Source organism: Sander lucioperca, chromosome 2 (assembly GCF_008315115.2).
Source record: "Sander lucioperca isolate FBNREF2018 chromosome 2, SLUC_FBN_1.2, whole genome shotgun sequence".
Lineage (NCBI taxonomy): Eukaryota > Metazoa > Chordata > Actinopteri > Perciformes > Percidae > Sander > Sander lucioperca.
In genome coordinates, this window is record NC_050174.1 from 42771697 (window position 1) to 42791629 (window position 19933).

At 39.9% G+C, this 19933-nt stretch overlaps 1 protein-coding gene across 1 annotated transcript; it reads right to left on the reverse strand.

Moving 5' to 3' along the window:
• Positions 1 to 12921: 12921 nt before the first annotated feature.
• Positions 12922 to 15719, reverse strand: lrrtm4l2 (leucine rich repeat transmembrane neuronal 4 like 2). Its single transcript, XM_031300787.2, has 2 exons — positions 15514 to 15719; positions 12922 to 15133 (listed from the first exon to the last, which is right to left on the reverse strand). Exons 1-2 carry the CDS (start codon positions 15515 to 15517, stop codon positions 13515 to 13517), a joined length of 1623 nt encoding a protein of 540 aa, XP_031156647.1. The 5' UTR covers positions 15518 to 15719; the 3' UTR covers positions 12922 to 13514.
• Between the last annotated feature and the right edge of the window lie 4214 nt (positions 15720 to 19933).

Genomic DNA, 19933 nt, shown 5'->3' on the forward strand with positions numbered 1-19933 from the left:
GAGGGAACTATTGTACTTATTACTCCACTACATTAATCTGATTATTATATTATAATTAGTTACTTTAAAACATTAAAAAATAAGATTTTTGCACATAATAATGATAAATTAAATTACTCAACAATATAACGGCCTACAAGTCCAGCTGAAATGATTAGACAATTGAACACAGAACATTTTTTTTACGTTTCCAGTTTTTTTCTGCATTGAGTATTTTGACTTTCAGTACTTCAAGTACATTTTCCTGATGATACTTACATACTTTTACTTAAGTAACATTTTCAATGCAGGACTTTTACTTGTAACCGAGTATTTTTACAGTGTGGTATTAGTACTTTTACTGAAGTTGAAGTTGAAATGTCTTTAATGTCCCCAAGGGGCAATTTGGTTCACAACAGATAGCCAACACATACACATTCGCACAAAAACACATAAAAACATGAGATACTTGATAGATAAGAGCATAAATACACATATACACTATATGCAAATAAATGAAAAAAAAAAAGTGCTGTGACATGGTCAGGGATGGCAGATGACCTATAGTTTGTTGAAGTCCTGAAGTAAAGGATCTGAATACTTCTTCTACTACTGCACAATATATCTAACTATGATTTAGTGCTGTGAATGTAGCAGATATTTTGTCAAAGGGAAGTAAAAATGCAGCTATAAAGGTCAAGCTGTTAACTGGGTTTATGCTGCAAATGATTTCCTGATGTTAAGTAAACCAAAGCTGCTCTGGGATCGCTTCATTTGGAAGAGAAAGTAACTCGTCATATATCATCAATATATCAATATATCGTTCTCATCCACATCAGAAAAAACCTCTGTGCGTCTTGGCCAGTCTTTGAGAAGAACATGTGGTCTCATTTGTTATGTTGCAGTTGAAACACTTCTGCAGTGAAATTCAACATCCAGAGTGTGTATGTGTGATAAGGTGCTGTATGTCCAGCAGTTGCACGGGTCAATCCTCATCAAGATGTTTTTTGGGGGCTTTTTCCCTTTATTACAAGTGACAGTGGATAGACATGAAAGGGGGAGAGAGATGGGGGGATGACACGCAGCAAAGGACAGCAGGTCGGATTCGAACCTGTGCCGCTGCAGGACTCAGCCAACAGGGCGAACGCTCGTACTGGGTGAGCTAGAGGCTGCCCCTCATCAAGATGTTTAATGAGTGTTTTAATGACTCGCGCAAATGAGCTGAGAGGATATAGACATAGAGGTTGTAGACTCAAAGACATGACCAGTTGTCTGAATCTGCATAGTGCGACACATCTTATTGATACATCGTTGATTCTTTAAGTTTTATGAATATAGACGTGATGCATTGTTATGATGATTTATCCTGCTGAGCGGTTATGAATTCTACATTGACTACAACGATGGTGTCTGTCATCTGTCATGCACAATTTCATGATTTGTGCAAATACAGTGCCACTTGTCCTATTTAAAACATTTTACTTGCAAATTAGATAGCATTAATGTATTGTGGGGAGGCATGTTTTTTAATCAAGATTAAGATTTCTCAAGTGTGCTTCATTTAGGTAAAATACTGGCGGCTTTGCTTACTAAATGCAACATGTGCACTTTAGTCTTTAGTATTTTGAGTGGATCCCACATACAGTCCTGCTGCTGGAAATACTCACTGAAGCAGCAAATATGTTGCTGAATATTGTCCCCAACAAATGTGCTATTTCATCTGGTTTAATGTTTGATAAAAGCTACAGTGATCAGCTTTAAGAAACAACTTTATACTGCAATAAATATGCAGAGCAGTACAGCTACTAATACATGAATTTATTACATGTTTTATTTATTTGTATGCTGGTTTTGCAATTCAAATGCACATTGTAGATGTCATGTAGCATGTTAGAGAACTGATATAATAATTCCAACAACTCCCAGACTCCACACATTATTTGTCTTTTAAAGGTTAGTGCAACACACATGTCAAACACATGTAATTTCAGCTTTCTGGCTGTTCTGGCAATGTGAGTGACCAAGCAGTAAGGCACGAGGAGAGGAAGCACAGGTAAGTTTAAAAAAAGAGGGGTTTTATTTACCCCAAAAATAGCAAATTAAACAGTTTAAAAACAAAAATGAAGATAAAGATTTGGGCCCATAAAAGAGGTCAACTTAACAGAATGTAACGAAAGCTCTTAACGCAACAAGCTCAACATACAACTGACCTAACAAAGAAGAAACAAAGGGGACATACAGTATATACTGGTTGATTAAGGGCTGCTTCCCAAAGGTGCATCTCACTTACCTTATATTGCAGCCCCTGCTCTTCCACTTGCGGAAATCATGGGAGGAGAGAGGAAACGAGAAAATGTCACACTTTTTTTTGTGAAAAAAATATTGTATTTGTGAGTCGAGTGCAGATGTGAGTTGCGCATGCTCAGATTTAAACGGTTTACGGCATAACGTGTCATACTGAAATTTGTGAAATCCATAAAATAATAAACTTTTCTCATTACAAACAATAACAGAATATGGAAATAATTTCAAAAACGTTTTAGCTATCTATGATTGTTTGATTGCTAACGTTAGCTCAAAACGCCATTCAAGTGACAGCCTTTGTTCTGTTTGATTGCTAACTTGTAGCCAGCAGTGAACAATCTTCGTTATGTAGGTCCATTTTTATTGTATTGACATTACAGAAGTCTCTTGTTAGCAGCTTCTTGTAGGCTACTCGTCGCAAAGTGACGCATGCGCAACTCACATCTGCACTCACATCGGGCAGTGACAGTATTTAAGCAGATACACCTCGCTAAAAGCAGCGTTCGTGGAAGCTGTGCAGCTGAAAGCTGTTGCTAACTTGCTATCCCATGCTTCCTCGGTGAGACGGACTAAGACGCGAGGAAAGGTAGCAAATGAAGGAAACGTGGATGCAATTTAACGACCTGAGACATAGCCCAGCTTTTGACACACAGGTGAATCTGACAATAAAACATTACTAATTAAACTACAAACAACAATCATGACAAAACATGACGAGTAGTGGTAATGTCCAATTTGTCCACCCTACAGTGGCTGTCAGCGTCTGAAGCGACGAAAAAAAGCACCCTTCAGCGTGTTTGTAGAAGGTACCGGGGAGAGCAGCAGCTACACGGGGTTTAGCGTGTAGTATGTAAGGGGGAAATTCCACGTAGGGAGGTTGGTCAGGGTGGTGGTTTTGGTCAAACACAGGACTTTCACCCAGGAGACTGGGGTTCGTGTCCTGCGTGTGTCTTTAACCATCCCGTTATTGCCGCGTGTCACAGAAGCGTAAGCCCATCCACAACCTTTTCCTAAAGCCAACCGTCCTGTTCTTCCCGCGAGTCACGGAAACGTAAGCCCACCCACAAGCTTTTCCTTAACCTAACTGCATCAAAAGGGACGCCAATAGTCCCGACCAAGCGCGTTTAATTAAAGGTCCCATGACATGGTGCTCTTTGGATGCTTTTATATAGGCCTCAGTGGTCCCCTAATACTGTATCTGAAGTCTCTTTCCCAAAATTCAGCCTTGGTGCAGAATTACAGCCACTAGAGCCAGTCCCACAATGAGCTTTCCTTAGGATGTGCCATTTCTGTGTCTGTCGCTATTGAGGAGGAGAGAGGGGGGGGGCAAGGTGGAGAGTGGGGGTGTGGCCTGGACCAACTGCCACTTTGCTTGTTTGAAAGCCATGATGTCTCTCTCTCACGGGTGGGTCAAATTCTCTGGGCGGGCAAAGCAGAGAAAGGGGAGGTAACCTTGTTCCTTATGACGTCATAAGGAGCAAGATTCCAGATTGGCCCATCTGAGCTTTCATTTTCTCAAAGGCAGAGCAGGATACCCAGGGCTCGGTTTATACCCATCACCATTTCTAGCCACTGGGGGACCATAGGCAGGCTGGGGGAACTCATATTAATGTTAAAAAACCTCATAAAGTGACATTTTCATGTCATGGGACCTTTAAAGCGCATTATATGACGCTAAAGGAGACTTTTTGCGTCAATAACAACGACAAAGGCACCTGACCAAGTGTCTGTATTTTACGAGATGGGAGTGAGAATGTGTTGGTCCTGCAAATTATTTGTACCTTAGTCAATGTTTGAAACAAAAGCATGATTGTATAATGTGTCAGAGAAATTATATGAACCAATCTTAAAACTGCATAAGCCAAAGAAAATAAAGTGGGAGTGCAAGAGGTTAGCAAGAGGTTAGAGGTTGGTTTTTAAGATGGCTGTGTGGCCATGGCTGTGGCCATCACATGCATGCATGCATTTTTTCCATGCATGGAATAAAACAGATAAATAAATAAAATGTTAGAATGTCTTTTTAGTCTAACCAAGCAAAGCAATTTGCTATGACAACACTCGTTGCACACGACTACACGAGTTATCATAACATTATAGAGACGACTGCATTAAGGACAGAGTGCATGAATATTGTTGCAACTGATATTACAGAAATGTATTTTCGTAAAATAAAATTGCATATTGCATAAGATATGAAAATGGAAATCATGGTAATCGTGCCATAATAAAATGGTTGAATAATACCCAACAGTGATGAATGGTGTTATTCCGAGAGTCAACAATGAACAATGAAATTCTCATCAGCTAGCCGGTATTTAATTAGTTCAAAATGTCTAGCCGCAGTAATCACTACACTCATGATGATCTGCAGAAGCTAACTTCTGTCTCTGAAAGGCCCAGTGCCCGAGGTGTTTTATAGTCCAAGCCCTATTCATAAATGTCATGAGTTATAGATTGGACTGGGGAGTTACAGAGCAATCATTACTTCAGCTGATTAGTGTTATTAAAGTGGCTGTAAATGTAGCATTGAATTGTGGAGAAGTACAGTATATTGTATTCTAAAGAAGTAGCTTTTCTCACTCTGGCTGCTTGTGTTTTTTTTTTAAATATACAGACAAAACAGGATGATCACTGTTATCACACCATTACAGGCACTCTCATATCGTCGCTGTCAGGTGAAAACCTTATATGTCCCAAACCGTGATTTAAATGGAAAAAAAGGCTAATTTGAAAACATTTGATTGAGCTATTTACCTCAGATGAAGTCAGATGAAATTGCCTCGTCACTGTTTAAATATTTGTTAAACCCACAGACCGACGTCAAGGGTGACCAATAGTATTTATTTATAAAAAAAAAATTAAAATAAAAAAAAAAACGACGAAATATGGATATACTAGGTTTCTGCTTGACAGTGTACATATGGACCATTTTAAAAGATCAATATTTGAAGCTCTGCTCTTATAGAAAAAGCCTAAAAACAACAAGAACTGACCATTTCAATCAGCTGTGAGGAGGCAGGTCTAGTTGTGATGAATGATGATGATGATTGGGAGTCTTTGGACGGTCACACGTAGGACTTCAATCACATCAACAGTTTGGCTCCTGAAATGATTTGTCAACAAGTGAGCATTTTACTGTCCCACTGGCAAAAATGAGTAAAGCATTGTTAATGTAGCTTCGGAGGATGGCGCTACGACCAAGCGATTAGATCCTCAAGCCCCCCCAAAAAATGACAAAACAGCATTGTAATGACACTACCTTCAAACTTGAAATACATCCACTTCTGCTGATGGATTTATGCTCTAATTAGCAAGCAATCTCTACTGAAAATGCGGTGGTATTATTTATGCCACAGTGTCAAGCTGTGCCGGGCTGATGCTGATCTTGTCACGGCTCTTTGGGTGCCAATAGGTCGATGGATGCCACAGATTACTCGCCACTTCACGAACGCCACTTTACAAACGCCACTTTACAAACAACTCAAGAAGGATATGTGCTGCACAGAAATAAGACGTGGCCCTGTAGGGGAAATCCCAGCTGTTATCTGGTTCTAGCTGTTAAAAGCAGTCAAACCAACAGCAATCCACCGCCGTTCATTCCTTTGTAACTTGTTTTTTTTCCCTGCCCTTTAACAACATTCAATGTGGAATCTCTATGGTAATAAAGATGGGTTTGGTACTTTTAAAAAAAATCTTTATTAGGGTGTTTCAGAGAGCACAGTGGCACTGTGTGCCTCTGCTGCTTTAATGCTGCGATCATTCATGCAGTAGCAGAGAAGCCCACAGCACTGAGCCTGAGGGACTTCTGTCAAAAGGAGTCCCTGCACAGAAAAAACTTAATAAGAGCAATATTTTACAGCCACTTATGATGCCAGTGTTTGCTGTTCTGCTGTTACATGCAGTATGTTGGAATCACTACACACTTACAGGTATGAATAGTGGCTGTTCTAACGCAATGTGAATGTGTTGTTTGAGAACTTTAACACCTAACCTGCCTCCATATGTTCAGTCCTATTGCATTTTATTTCAGCTCCTTGAGATTTAAAATAACAGTGGGAATGGAAAAAATCTGGACAGGATGTGTAGCTGTTTCACATATTGTATTTATTATTTGGATTATTGTTGTTCTTTTGTTCCGGTTTTGTCAAGTCAGCTTTTCTGTCAGTCACATAGGCAGCTGTCACATCACAAGACTGTCTTTGAGAGGAGAGAGAGAGAGTGTGTGTGTGTGTGTGTGTGTGTGTGTGTTACCAAACAGGGGAAATTTATTTTCACAGAAATTAATGACTTTCCTTTTTTGACTCTAAAGTGGATCCTCCGTGGACGCTGCAACACTGTCTTTATCATAGGTACCGTTGTGTTTTATTACTAAGGAAACCACAATATGACTAGGTGCGCTCCTTATAAATCTTATACATTTAATTGTTGTTGGCTTTGGGTTGATTTCCCCGGTGTGGGAAGAAGAGCTGTTGCAGAATCGGGGGAAATAAATCAAAGAAACAATGAAACATCTCCAAAGAAAGCACTATATTACTGTTACATCATACCGTGTGCATGTACAGCATGTGTTAGACACAAGATTACTTCATCTAAGTTCTAAATCTGTGGCCACAAGATCAGTGGTGGAATGTAACTAAGTACATATACTCAAGTACTGTATTTAAGTACAAATTTAAGGTACTTGTATTTTCTTTTCATGCCACTTTCTACTTCTACTCTACTACATTTCAGAGAGAAATATACTTTTTACTACATTAATCTGACAGCTTTAGTTAATAGTTACTTTACAAAATAAGATTTTTGCACACCAAACACATGTAGTTTATAAAATCTGATGTTTTATTAAACTATACAACAATATATAGGCCTACAAGTCCTGCTGAAATGATAAGACCATTAAACACTTACTGTAGTTGAGTGACAGAACTGTTTGGATCATTTCCAGTTTCTAAAAGTACTTTTACTTTTAATACTTCAAGTACATGTTCCTGATGATACTTACAGTACATACTTTTACTTAAAGGTGCCCTGCCACATGTATTTCATTACTTTGTGGCAATGTCTGAAGTTCTACCATGGACTCTGTAACATTTTTTTGTGGAAGAAATGCCTTGGTTACCTTGTTTCACGCCATTTAATTTGTGCCAGTTCTCATTAATATTCAATGAGCTAAGCTGCTTGATGCTGATTGGCTTACAGCTAGCCAATGAAAGCCTGGCTATCAGCACCTTTACCCAGCGCAACTGGGCGAGCTCATGAATAGTAATGAGCTCAGGCAACATAATGTCAGACTGACCGGCTTTTGTAATTGGCCTGATTTCTCCGCTTATTTCAGTGGCTAGAGCTGACAGAGGAGGTAGCAGTTCATTTTTACATTCACGACATAACACAAACACATATGGACCTAAACGGTTTTGTGTGGCAGGGCACCTTTAAGTTTTCAATGCAGGACTTTTACTTGTAACCGAGTATTTTTACTGCGTGTTATTAGTACTTTTACTTAAGTAAATGATTTGAATACTTCTTCTACTACTGCACAATATATCTAACTATAATTTAGTGCTGTGCATGTAGCAGATATTGTGTCAAAGGGAAGTAAAAATGCAGCTATAAAGGTCAAGCTGTTAACTGGGTTTATGCTGCAAATGATTTCCTGATGTTAAGTAAACCAAAGCTGCTCTGGGATCGCTTCATTTGGAAGAGAAAGTAACTCGTCATATATCACACGAGATGTTGGGAACAACCTTTCCACTTCTGGTTCCTTATAATATACAAAATCGCTGAAAGGATTCTACAGTTGCTATTTTATTGTGAAAAACTGTTGTGAATGTCGGAATCATTACAGGAACACAAATCACAAGATACTGACCAGACAAAACCACACAATGAATATATTTGTTGACTGAAGTCTGCTTTAAGAAATGCAGAGCCAGTTCCCATTAAGCATCCTGTTCATGTTTCAAGTCATGCATTTCCAATCATTTTCATGGGAGTTATTTGCTTTTACTGCACAATGAAAGGTGTTTCTGACCACCACCAACACTTTGACAGGAACAAAAAAAGCAAAAAGGAGCAATTTTTTTTTCTTCCTCTGAAGGTCCACTGGGACACGTAACAAAAGCTTTAGCATTCAAAAGAATTTTACAGGTGACACACAGAACACAAAAGGTGGAGTGACAAAGGCATTCCGTTTAAGAGAACAGAAGACAACTTTTCTCCCAAACTGTGCCAACTGTCTTCGAATACTTTCATACTTCACTAACTCTATTTTCAGCTCACATTAATGAATTGAATTTGAAAGGACTCATTATTTTTGACAGCTAGCTTAAAGGTACTACATGTTGGATGCTTTAATTCATATTAGAGTAGAAATGGGGCTGCTAGTTGTTAAGAAAGGAAGAAAAGAACGAAAGAAAGAACGAAAGAAAGAAAGAAAGAAAGAAAGAAAGAAAGAAAGAAAGAAAAAACTTCTGTCTAGTGAGTTATTTTTGTCCAATTTAAGACCTCTCTGGCTCGATGATCCTTGAAGAAATCCCTTCCAGTGGATGGAAGGCTGTAGGGAGTACAATAATGAAATACGCTCATGGAACAAAGCTATATGCATTTATAGAACTTAGCAGCACATTAGCACAATTGATTTGCTGATAGTTATTTCTCAAAATATCTTTGCTTGAAGGAATTGTTCACCATTTTGTGAAGTATGCTAATTCTATTTCTTGCAGAGAGTTAGATGGGAAGATCAATACCACTCTCATGTGTGTATGCTAAATATGAGCTACAGCCTGCAGCCAGTTAGCTTAGCTTAGCTTTATATTTTATAAACAGTGAAAGAGGTAGTCTGGCTCTGTCCAAACGTAACACTCTGTGTACCAGCACCTCTAAAGCTCACTAGTTATATTGGGTTTGTCCTGCAGTGTTGTCGTCACATTGAAGTTGCCAGACTTCAGCAAGTTATTGTTCCTGGCTACAAAATAGTCCAGTACATAAACCCCCCTGTAAACTGCAACTTCTTGTTTTCACACTTTAGTTTTAGTACAGATTTAAAAAAAAAAAAAGGCAGATTTAAAGTAGGCAGATTTTATTATCTTTGCACAGAGCCAGGCCAGCTGTTTCATCCTGCTTCCAGTCCTTGCTCATGTTAAGCTAAGATGCTGACTGTAGCCTTATATTTACTGGACACAAAATAAAAAAGTTGTGTTTCCATTCACCTATTTGAATTGCGCATTTTGAAGTATTGCATTGCAAACGCTGAATGGAAACCGCAAAATTTGATAAAACATTTTTTACGGTCTCCTTACATGGTTTTTGCCTCTGTCAAAAAAGAGTTGACTCACTAAATGAGATATGAAAACACCTTTGCCAGATGAGTTCTGACGTAGCGAACGTGCTGTTTGCGCGGTCATCGCTTCTCGGATATTCCCTGAAGCGCCAACTTCTGATCAAACTACGGTCTAGCTGAGTTAATTCGCTCCAAACCAGTTAAGCGCCTCATTCGCGTTTATTATTTTGCGACATTTCAAGTTTGCAATTGAATGGAAACACAACTAATGATATTGATTTTTTCATTTAACTCTCTGCAAGAAAGCAAATAAGGCTTTTTACCAAAATATTGAACTATTACTTTAAATTATAAAAAAATATGTATGTGAGGTATATTGACAAAGATGAACAGAATGTTGCACGTTACCTTAGAAAAGATCCTCAGTAAGAGATGTAAATCAAAATTTCATGCCTGCCAGTGACGCAACTTATCCCTCACAGCGATCACACTGAGTGTTTACAGAAAGCACGAGATGTTTCCAGGCAAGATTTTTTCAGATTCTGTTTTTGGCTTGGTTAATCTTCTTGGAGTACCTTATACCTCAATTAACTCAAAAAGACATTTTTCATTTCTTGGAGCGTATAGGCTGCGTTTTTTTCTTCTTCTTCCGATTTCACCGGTGGAGTGTGGTTCTATTTGTGCATTGTTGTACCAAGTCAATACTGCGCACTCCCACAATTCTTCATTCAAACAAATCTCCTCAATAATGATCTGCAAGATGCAGACCACAGCTTTCTAATCAGCATTCTTTTCTTAGCAACATAACACCAAAAGATTTCAAACACACGGGGAATTGCTTTTCATCAGTCTCAAAATGGCAAACCAAACACTAATTACAATATCTGACAAAATTAGATCAACAAATCGTTTGTTCTGTTCATATTACATTATTTTACATTATTCTCCCATTGGCTCTCGAACGAAATTCATCATATATGCAAGTGCTGGAAACTAAATATATGGATATAAATTCTGTTGGCAGCTTGCCAGCACGCCTGCCTGGAGGCTAGAGAAAACCTGAGTCATGTTTAGAATATGAATTATGGGAGATCATAAATCCTTATCAAACCACCTTTGACCAGTAAAACTTTATACGTGCTGCACGCGAGATGTGTGAACATGCTAATGTTTGATAAAAAGGTGAAGGAATCAGATGTATTTACGTCACAGCAGGTCTGAGAAAACAAACTGGGGGGTGATTGATGGAATAGACCAGAGATCTTCAACAGGGGGTCCGAGACCCCTAGGAGGTCCTCAGAGTTACTGCAGAGGGGAAGCACCAAATTCTTGTTAATTATTATTATTATTATTTATTTTTTTCTAAATGTAATATGTCTTAACATAAATCCAACATATTAATAGCAAATATAAATCAGCCTATTTGGACACACACACACACACACACACACACACACACACACATTAATGATAGGCTTACTGGCCTATAGGCAAGGTAGTCACTAAAGTAGCCACCCACAGATACAGTTCATCCTAAAGATTCACTGTGCCACATGTATGTGTAACATTAAAACATGATTTATGAAATCACGCCAACAATTATTATTTTAATAGCTTAGTATTCTATTCACTAAAAATGTATATAGAAAAGCTTTAGGCTGCCCTGCAAGTAATTGTAGGCCCAGTTTTATATGCAACTTCATTTTAAACAATATATATGTATAGGGGGTCCCTGCTCTGTCTCTCTTTCAGTTAAGGGTTCCTTGGCTTAAAAAAACATTAAAGACCCTTGCCATAGATGATTATTTCTAGTCTCACACAGGGGGAAAAAAAACACCTTTTTGATAGCTCTTACATGGTTGCACAAGCAGTGCCTAATCCTGTCTGGTTTGACACATGCACATATGTCCCTTGGTGCAGGTTAATTTTCTCTCCTCACATTCAGAAAGCAGGACGAAAGAGTAACAAGGCAAAGAGAAAAGCAAGGCACAGGAACATGACAGACCAAAGTGGGTGATATCTTTAATAGCAGAACTACCTTGACCCGTAACACCCACTGTCTCTCAGTAGCCTGTCTCTATTCTCCCTTTCCTCTCACAGCACTGGAGGAATATTTCCAAACTGACGAGAATACATGGTTATATAAAAGAGAGATTCTTAATCTGTTTTTTTTTTGTGTCAGTGACTGGAATATCTTTTTGTCTCATGTACAAGCAAAAAAAAGGCATTGTCTTCTTGGGCACCACTTGCACTAAAAGCAAACCTGTATATGAGAAAAAACAGCTCAGCCCCCTAATACCCTGAGTTTGAGGTGTGTTACCAGGATAGAATCAATACTGTTGTCAATACTGGAGTGCAAGGATAGGAGAGAAGAGAAGAGAGCCAGAAAACAAGATACATGATGGAAAATATGTCAGCTCCCCTCGCATGCCACAGCAAATCCAATGAGTTGTATAACATCAAGAGCACAATGCATGGATTTAGAGAAGGGATTTTTTTTTTTCTGTTGATATTCTCATCAACCACAATGTTTTATCAATTGTCAAGTGTTTCTTTTAATTATACAGTCATCATCACATAGAATGCTTAATACCCATATTGTTATGTCTTTACACAAACAATGAATAATCATAATGATAGGAATAATCGATACAAAAATCTTTATGAAAATGAACACCGTTACTTTTGACACACCAAGGCCTTCACTGGAGCCGACAGATTTTTACAGCTTGGTAAACATCAGTCCTGAGATTAGACCTAAATATAGTTAGTTTGATTGGCGTGTACCACAATGGACCCAAATGCAACTTTAACATCAATTAGAACTGATCATGTAATAAGAGAGAGGAGCATCTTGAGGAAGGAGAATTAATTCATGCAAAAGATCTCAGGACGATTGCCCCCCCCCTCTGTTTGGTCGTGCTACTTCTAGTGTGTGCACCATCAAATGCAGAACAGTTTAATTGGACACGTAGTATATTATAGGGATGTAACGATACACTCAACTCACGATTCGATACAATCACGATTTAAAGTTCACGATACGATTTTCTCACCTTTTTTTTTTTTAACAGAATGGGCTGGAAAACATTCCTTTATTTATATAAACTGTGCAAAACAACAGATGTGTACTCTTATCAAAAGTGCAAAACTGAAATTGTATTTTATCTCAAATAAAAAAAAAATTAGACGTTTGTTCTAAAAAATAAAATCTAATATCAAAATGACCAAATGAATAGGAAGAAAAATCTCTTCAAATAAATAAACTAAGAAGACGTCTGAAGTCAAACAAGTGAAGTCAAGAGTAGGTTTCGCCCTAGGCTGTTCAAACACGCGTTTATTTATTTTTTTATTTTTTCTCTCAACCGGTTGTAATCATTACACATTTATATTGATTTGTTACCGGTTCAGGATGCATCGTTACATCCCTAGTATTTTGTGAGAATAAGGTGCAACACTGTAACTCTTCCAACCAGAAGTCAGTAAACCAGGAGACATCAGTCAGATCATCTCCATATGAACACACACATACACTCCGAAATGCACACATACATCCCAAATGTTTCACAAGCTACATAAGAAAAATCAAAACTAGCAAGTAAAAAGTGGCTTTGTTGGTTTGAATGTTCTATGGCGAAATAGTTTGACTAAGAATAAGGTCAGTCTCTCTACAGGGTGGATGGCTGCTGCAGCAGAGGCCCAGGTGTTACTTTAGATTGTACACAGCTGACCTGGCTGACCCCGCCACTGTTCTGGTGTCAGTCAGAGTGATAATTAGCTCCAAATATATCTCTCCGTTGCAGTCTTTGTCTCTGTGCACATCGTGGTATTGTACTATGCCCCCAAGTATTTCCTTCAGTGCGGCAGAATCTATCATCTCTCAGTGGGGATAAAAACACTTTACCTCTGCTAAGCAATTGCACTTTGAGTCCCGTAAGGTGGAATTGCCACCTCAGACCTCACATTCGATGGATCCTGAAATGGTGCACGTGCACGGCCTTGTCTCGTTCACCAAAGAGTCCATTGTCTCGGAGTTTGAATGGTAGCTCAGGTAGTACTCTTGCAACTGAGAGTTAAGGTCCTGCTCCTGCTTGCGGGCCTTTTTCCTGCGCTTATGGTTGACTGAGTGCTGCTGCAGCTGCCTCATGGTGTTGGGGTAGCGCCTCCAGGACACATAAATAACCAAGAGGATCAATGCCACGGACAGGAACAGGGCTACGCTGCCTGCAATGATTTTATGGAAAGCCATATGTTCAAACTGTAGCTCTGGGATAAACGATGTAGGGGGTTCAGGGGAGATGGGCGATGTGGAGCTCATGTTTGCGGGCCCTGTTGTCTTCCTGTTTGTCCCACTAGAACGGACAGGCCAAGGGGTTACCCTCTGTACAGGTGACTCAGTCCCAGGGTGTGTAACACCAGAGGGAGAGAGGAAGGTTGTGATGTTCACAACTTGGGTGGAAGTCAGAACGATGAGAGCGGTGGTTGAGAAATCATTTGACACGTCCACACACGTCGAGTGATTCTTCACCACATCCACGACTCGTTCGCCCTGCACAGACTTTGGGCTGCTGCATATCATGCTGATGTCTTTGGAGTCTCTGAAGCCTCGGAGCCATCCCATGAGCGGGCAGATGCTGGGGCTGCAGTCCCAGGCGTTACCTGCCAGGCTGACGGTGGTTAGCGAGGTCCACGCCGCCACGGCTTTTACAGGCACGCTACTGAGCTTGTTCGATTCGAGGTTGAGTATTTGTAAGTTCGGCATACACTGGAAAACCGCCGGGTCCAAGATCTGGATTTCATTCCCTGACAGGTCCAATTTCTGTAGTTTGTGCCAGGTCCAAGGCACGCCTTGATTGATGGATCGTATGCGGTTCCATTGCAAATAAAGAGCCTGGAGGTTTGTAAGGCGTGGGAAAATGAAGAAATTAATCCTGGAAAATTGATTGTGCTCTAAATGAAGTTCTTTCAACTTGAACAGCCCTAAGAAGGTTGTGCGGGTGAGGCTCCGCAAGCGATTGTAACCCAAGTCCAGAAACTCCAGGCTGCGGCATTCCAGAAATGTACGGATGATGATCTGTTTCAGGCCATTAGATCGAAGGTGGAGATTTTGTAGCTTGCGCAGACCATAAAAATGCCCTGGCTGCAGAGACTGCAGCTGATTGTAGGATAAATCCAGATTCCGCAGGTTTGGTATAGCGCTGAATGTGTTGTTGTGCAGATGAGTTATTTTGTTGGAGCTGAGGATGAGTTCTTTGAGCCTGCGCACACCATGAAAGGCTAAAGCATCTATATCTCTGATGGAGTTGTGGTCCAAATAAAGCCAGATAAGCTGATTAAGGTGAGCGAACTGGTACGGCAACAGAACCAGCAGGCTGTTGTAGCGCAGAGAGAGTCCTTGGCACCCCGTGGTGATGTTTTCTGGGATGGCTTGGAAGATGCCCGACTCGCAATAAACAATCTTTCCTTCGCAGCGACAACTCGCAGGGCACATCCTCTCCCCCTTGCTGAGCAGCAGCAGAACAGCTGCCTGCAGAAGAAGACATGATAACCTCCAGTCCAACATCACAGAACCTGTTGGGGGTAGAGTGGGGCACAGGCAATCAAAGGAATGACTTGGTTTCAGAAAATGTGTTTGCTCAAAGACATTTAAATAAGAAAATGGGAGCAATTCATTCTTCAATCAGGAGATCACGTGGCGAGGAGCAGCTTGAGATCTGATGTCTGAAACACCAGACCTGCTTCATGAAGAATTAAAAAGAGGAAATATTCTCGAGCGCAGAAAAAAAAAGGAAAATTAAATGAAAGCTTGAATAAATAGCAGACTTCTTCACTCTTTAGATATAAGGCATTCAGTTTAGGAACTAATACATCTGTCAGTCTAAACTGCTCACAGCTGTCACCTTGGCTACGGGGAGAAACTGTGTCAGTAAATTAAGAGCACAATGACTTACCCATCGTTACTGAGGGAAGGAGTAATCCTCCCGGAATAAAGAGCACATTAAACGGCTCTCAGATGGCAAAAATCGCAGTTCATGCAGCCACAGAGTCGATCCACATACCGCGCATCACTTATGTCTTCAATTTAGACAACCTAAAATTAAATATACGCAAGTTTTCTGCAGCGGTGCATGCCCCCCACTGAGTGTGTGTGTGTGTGTGTGTGTGTGTGTGTGGGGGGGGGGGGGGGTCTGCCGCGCGGAAACAGGACGCCCTCACACTTGGGTCGTAGTTGGAGTCGCCGCTATAGTTCAGCCTGCCGTGTGCGCAATAACCCATTTGAGCGCCGATAGACTGATCCTTCACTCCATGCAGTGTCTCTCTCTCTCTCTCTCTCTCTCTCTCTCTCTCTCTCTCTCCCTCTCTCCCTCTCTCTCTCTCTCTCTCTCGCTCTCTCGCTCTCTCTCTCTCTCTCTCTCTCTCTCTCTCTCTCTCTCTCGCTCTCTCTCTCTCTCTCTCGCTCTCTCTCTCGCTCTCTCTCTCGCTCTCTCGCTCTCTCTCTCTCTCTCTCTCTCTCTCTCTCTCTCTCTCTCTCTCTCTCTCTCTCTCTCTCTCTCTCTCTCTCTCTCTCTCTCTCTCTCTCTCCCTCTCTCTCTCTCTCTCTCTCGCTCTCTCTCTCGCTCTCTCTCTCGCTCTCTCGCTCTCTCTCTCTCTCTCTCTCTCCCCTCTTCTCTGTCTCTTTCTACCCTGTCAGAGGCGTAGGCGTCGTTAAGCACATATAAGCCTATAACATACTATGTATACCAACCATGTATGTTAAGCTATTATTTCATTCATTCATTAATATCTTTTTTGTCATTAACTGTCTATGTGTTATGTCGTGTTATAGGTTAAATACATCTGTATAAAGTATTAATACCATAATAAGATATGTTTAATTTGCTTAAAATACATTTTCTATGAAATTTGGTGTATATTTTCACAGTAGCTCTTAGATTTTATTATTTTTTTCAAATTTCAATGTATTTGAATGTATCTAAAATGTGGGGTGACATTAGGATCCACAGTATAAAGATGGCATCATACACAATGTAATAATACACACAGCTGACCATGATGATGACCTAGCAACTAACATTCTGTAATATTTCCCTGATTAAAATAAGAAGGTTGCATGATCCACATCCATCAGTCATTCATTCTTATAATCATTAATCCCCCAAAAGATGACAGAAAATGACAGGAAGTTGGTTAATCAGGATTTCTGGACTCTATCTGTAGCTTGTTAAAATCATAATTATGGTAACAGCTCAAGTGTGATGTTGATATGCAGCATCCATCCATCCACTCTCAGGCAGCAGAGGGAAAGTACTGGAGATAAACAGTTAGCACTTCTTGGTGTCTAGAGATGCTGCTGAAGAAGTGGCGACAGTAGGATTATTGGTATTCAAATGAAAGGCCCTTATAGTAGGAAGTGGGCAGTCAACAGACATGAGAGGAAGGAGAAAAAACATGCTGCAATTAGGAGAGAAAAGGGTAACCTGGTATTCTGTATTTATTTAATTCTTGTTTTTTATACTCTGCTCAGGATGCTTCACACAGATATTCAGCACACCGGACAAAGCAGTGTGGAAAACACCATTCTTGACTGCTCAGCGTTGGAGAGTCTGAGTCCTAATGTGTGGCAACAGCAACCCCTTGTGCAAGCAAAAAGAAATGTCATGTTTTCAGAGCTGTTGACATTAATCTACAAATACATGAGTTCAGCAAAGATAAGAGAGAAATCAGCACCCGGATCACTTGCGCTTTAAAGAAATGAGCTAATGAATTCATATCAATATCTGGCTAGGAGCGTGGTAATAGTCTTGGTCCGACAGGATTTCTTCTGATGCCTGTGGATTGTGTTAAAAAGAAATGTCTTTATGAAATATGCTCCATGAACACCACAGCAGGGGTGAACCTAGGATGTGTGAAAATGAGCTATTCTGTTAAGATAATACCTAACAGACTTATAGTAGCATTTTTTTGTGTTTGTTGAACAACTGAAAGTCAACAAAATTTGCTCTTCAGAGAGTAAACTGTCTCACATGTGTCTTGGGAGATTACACGTCATTCAAGAAATGTGAAGTGTGGAAAAACATCGACAAAGACGTTGCAAAAATGAGGCTGCTTCTATAGACAACAATTAAGAACACTGTGAAAGATGTATTCAGGATGTGCTGTACCGACTATGCAATGAGTTAATGGGCCGGATTTGATCTTGTATATGAAAATACAGGAAATGACCATGTGTGCACACCAGCCAGATCTTGACATTTGACAATGTAATCACCCTCAATGATAACTACTATATTCTGCCAATTACAGAAGACACATAGAGAAGTGAAAGTAGATTCCATCTTAAATGATGTTAATGTAGACACATATGTAGGCCTATATGTATATGTAGGCTGACTTGTTCAAGGCCTGCTATGCTGTACATACGCACTACACACTGTTTTGTATATGCAGATTCTTGTCCCTGTTAATGTCAAATACAAACAGACGGAGAGAAAGATTTGTTCATCCGCTTATCCGTCTTTCACTGACCTTTCCCTCTTCTTACTGACATGTATTTTCCAGCAATTATTTGTCTGACCAAAAGCTGCAGCTATGTTACCCATCTGCAAACAGCAGATTATCACCTGTACTTTTAAAATGGCCTTTCATGATATTTGAAATCAGTGGTGGACATTGGGCCAGGGACAAAAAAAGTAAAAAGAGCACCAACTGCATGTGGTGGAACACCAGCGTGCAGAAGGTTTTCTAGCATCTAGGCAGCCTATATGGCACTTCATTGCATTTTCTCCACTGAAACAGCACCATAGAGGGCCCTGCATCACATTTTCTCCACTATAAGGGCACCCTAAAGGGCACTTCATTGGGTTTTCTCCACTGGAACAGCACCCTAAGGCCCTGCATTGTGTTTTTCCCCACTAGAAGGGCACCCTAGAGGGCCATGGATGACATTTTCTCCACTAGAAAGGCACCATAGAGGGCCCTGCATCGCATTATCCCCACCAGGAGGGAATTCTAGAGGGCCCTGTATTGCAATTGCCCCACTAAAAGGGCACCATAAGTGCACTTTGTTGTATTTTCTCCACTGGAACGGCATCCTAGGGGGCCCTACATTGCGTTTTCTCCACTGGAAGGGCACCCTAAAGGGCACTTTATCATATTTTACATTGTTTCGCAGAATTTTCTTTTCTCCACTGTTTGAAATACCTAATCTGGAAACTGATCTTAATTGACACAAGTCCGTGGCCTTTGTCTTGAGATGAGTGGATCGCATAACAGTTATCCACAAAAACCCTTTCCCATTGAATATCTCATGGTACACACATCTCAGTAAATCAGTGCAACAAGAGATCTTCATGGTAAATTTGACATCCAATCACTGTTGTTGTCGTCCATGTTGAAAGCCATGAGTACAGAGCAGGAAAAAAAGAGAGTGCAGTTTGTGGACTTGTGACATTTTTTCTGGTATTTGACAACTGTTTTGAGAGGTATTTGTATTCTAAATATATTGCAGGTTATGGCTGATTTTTTTTTTGATGATGTTTTACTACTATAGGACAAGGTGCACTGAATTGAATTGAGTGCTTAAGAACCCATTATAAGACTGATAGTGTGTGGAGGGTTTTCAGAACATCCTGTCGCTCATGTAAACACACAGCTCTCGGTCACTCAAACTCAGGTGCTTCATTAAAATTCTAGTTGCACATAAAGTCCAAACGAGGTAGGCACAGCCATACAGCATTCTAACTACAATCAACAATAAAATGAAAGAAGAAAATAAACATTCAGGTGGCAAAATGACCGTCATTATGGAGTTATTTAGTTAGAGTACATGCATCACTGCACATAAATTATGATAAAAAAAATGTTGTGGTTCCTATGTGATACATTGTTCATTGGGAAGGAGGGATGCTTTTATGAAATTATATTGAGCTATAATGATAATTGTGTCACAATAACATATGTAATGATTCATAGAAGATGATTTTTGAACATCACCTTGTTATTTAGATAAAGTCATTTGTAAATTAAGGCTTAGATATGATTCACAGGACAGAGTGACGTTTTCTAATTGGCTGAATTTGCTTTCTCACATTTCCTGTTTGAACACAAATAGTATTAAGGCTTCTGTGTGTCATTGTGTTTTATATTATTTACTTCTTGAATTGGTTCTAAATAATGTATGTCATGTAAAAATGTTACCTGTTGCAACCTTAACTTGTATTTTAGAACCGTTATTATAGGCACAACACCGAACACTTTTTTTATAAAAACAACCTCTTTGCCCCATGGTCTCATGTGTGCAGTGCAATGCCATCGTGATGCATTATTCATAAGGAAATATACAAATGAAAAATGAAATAAACAGAGTTTCAA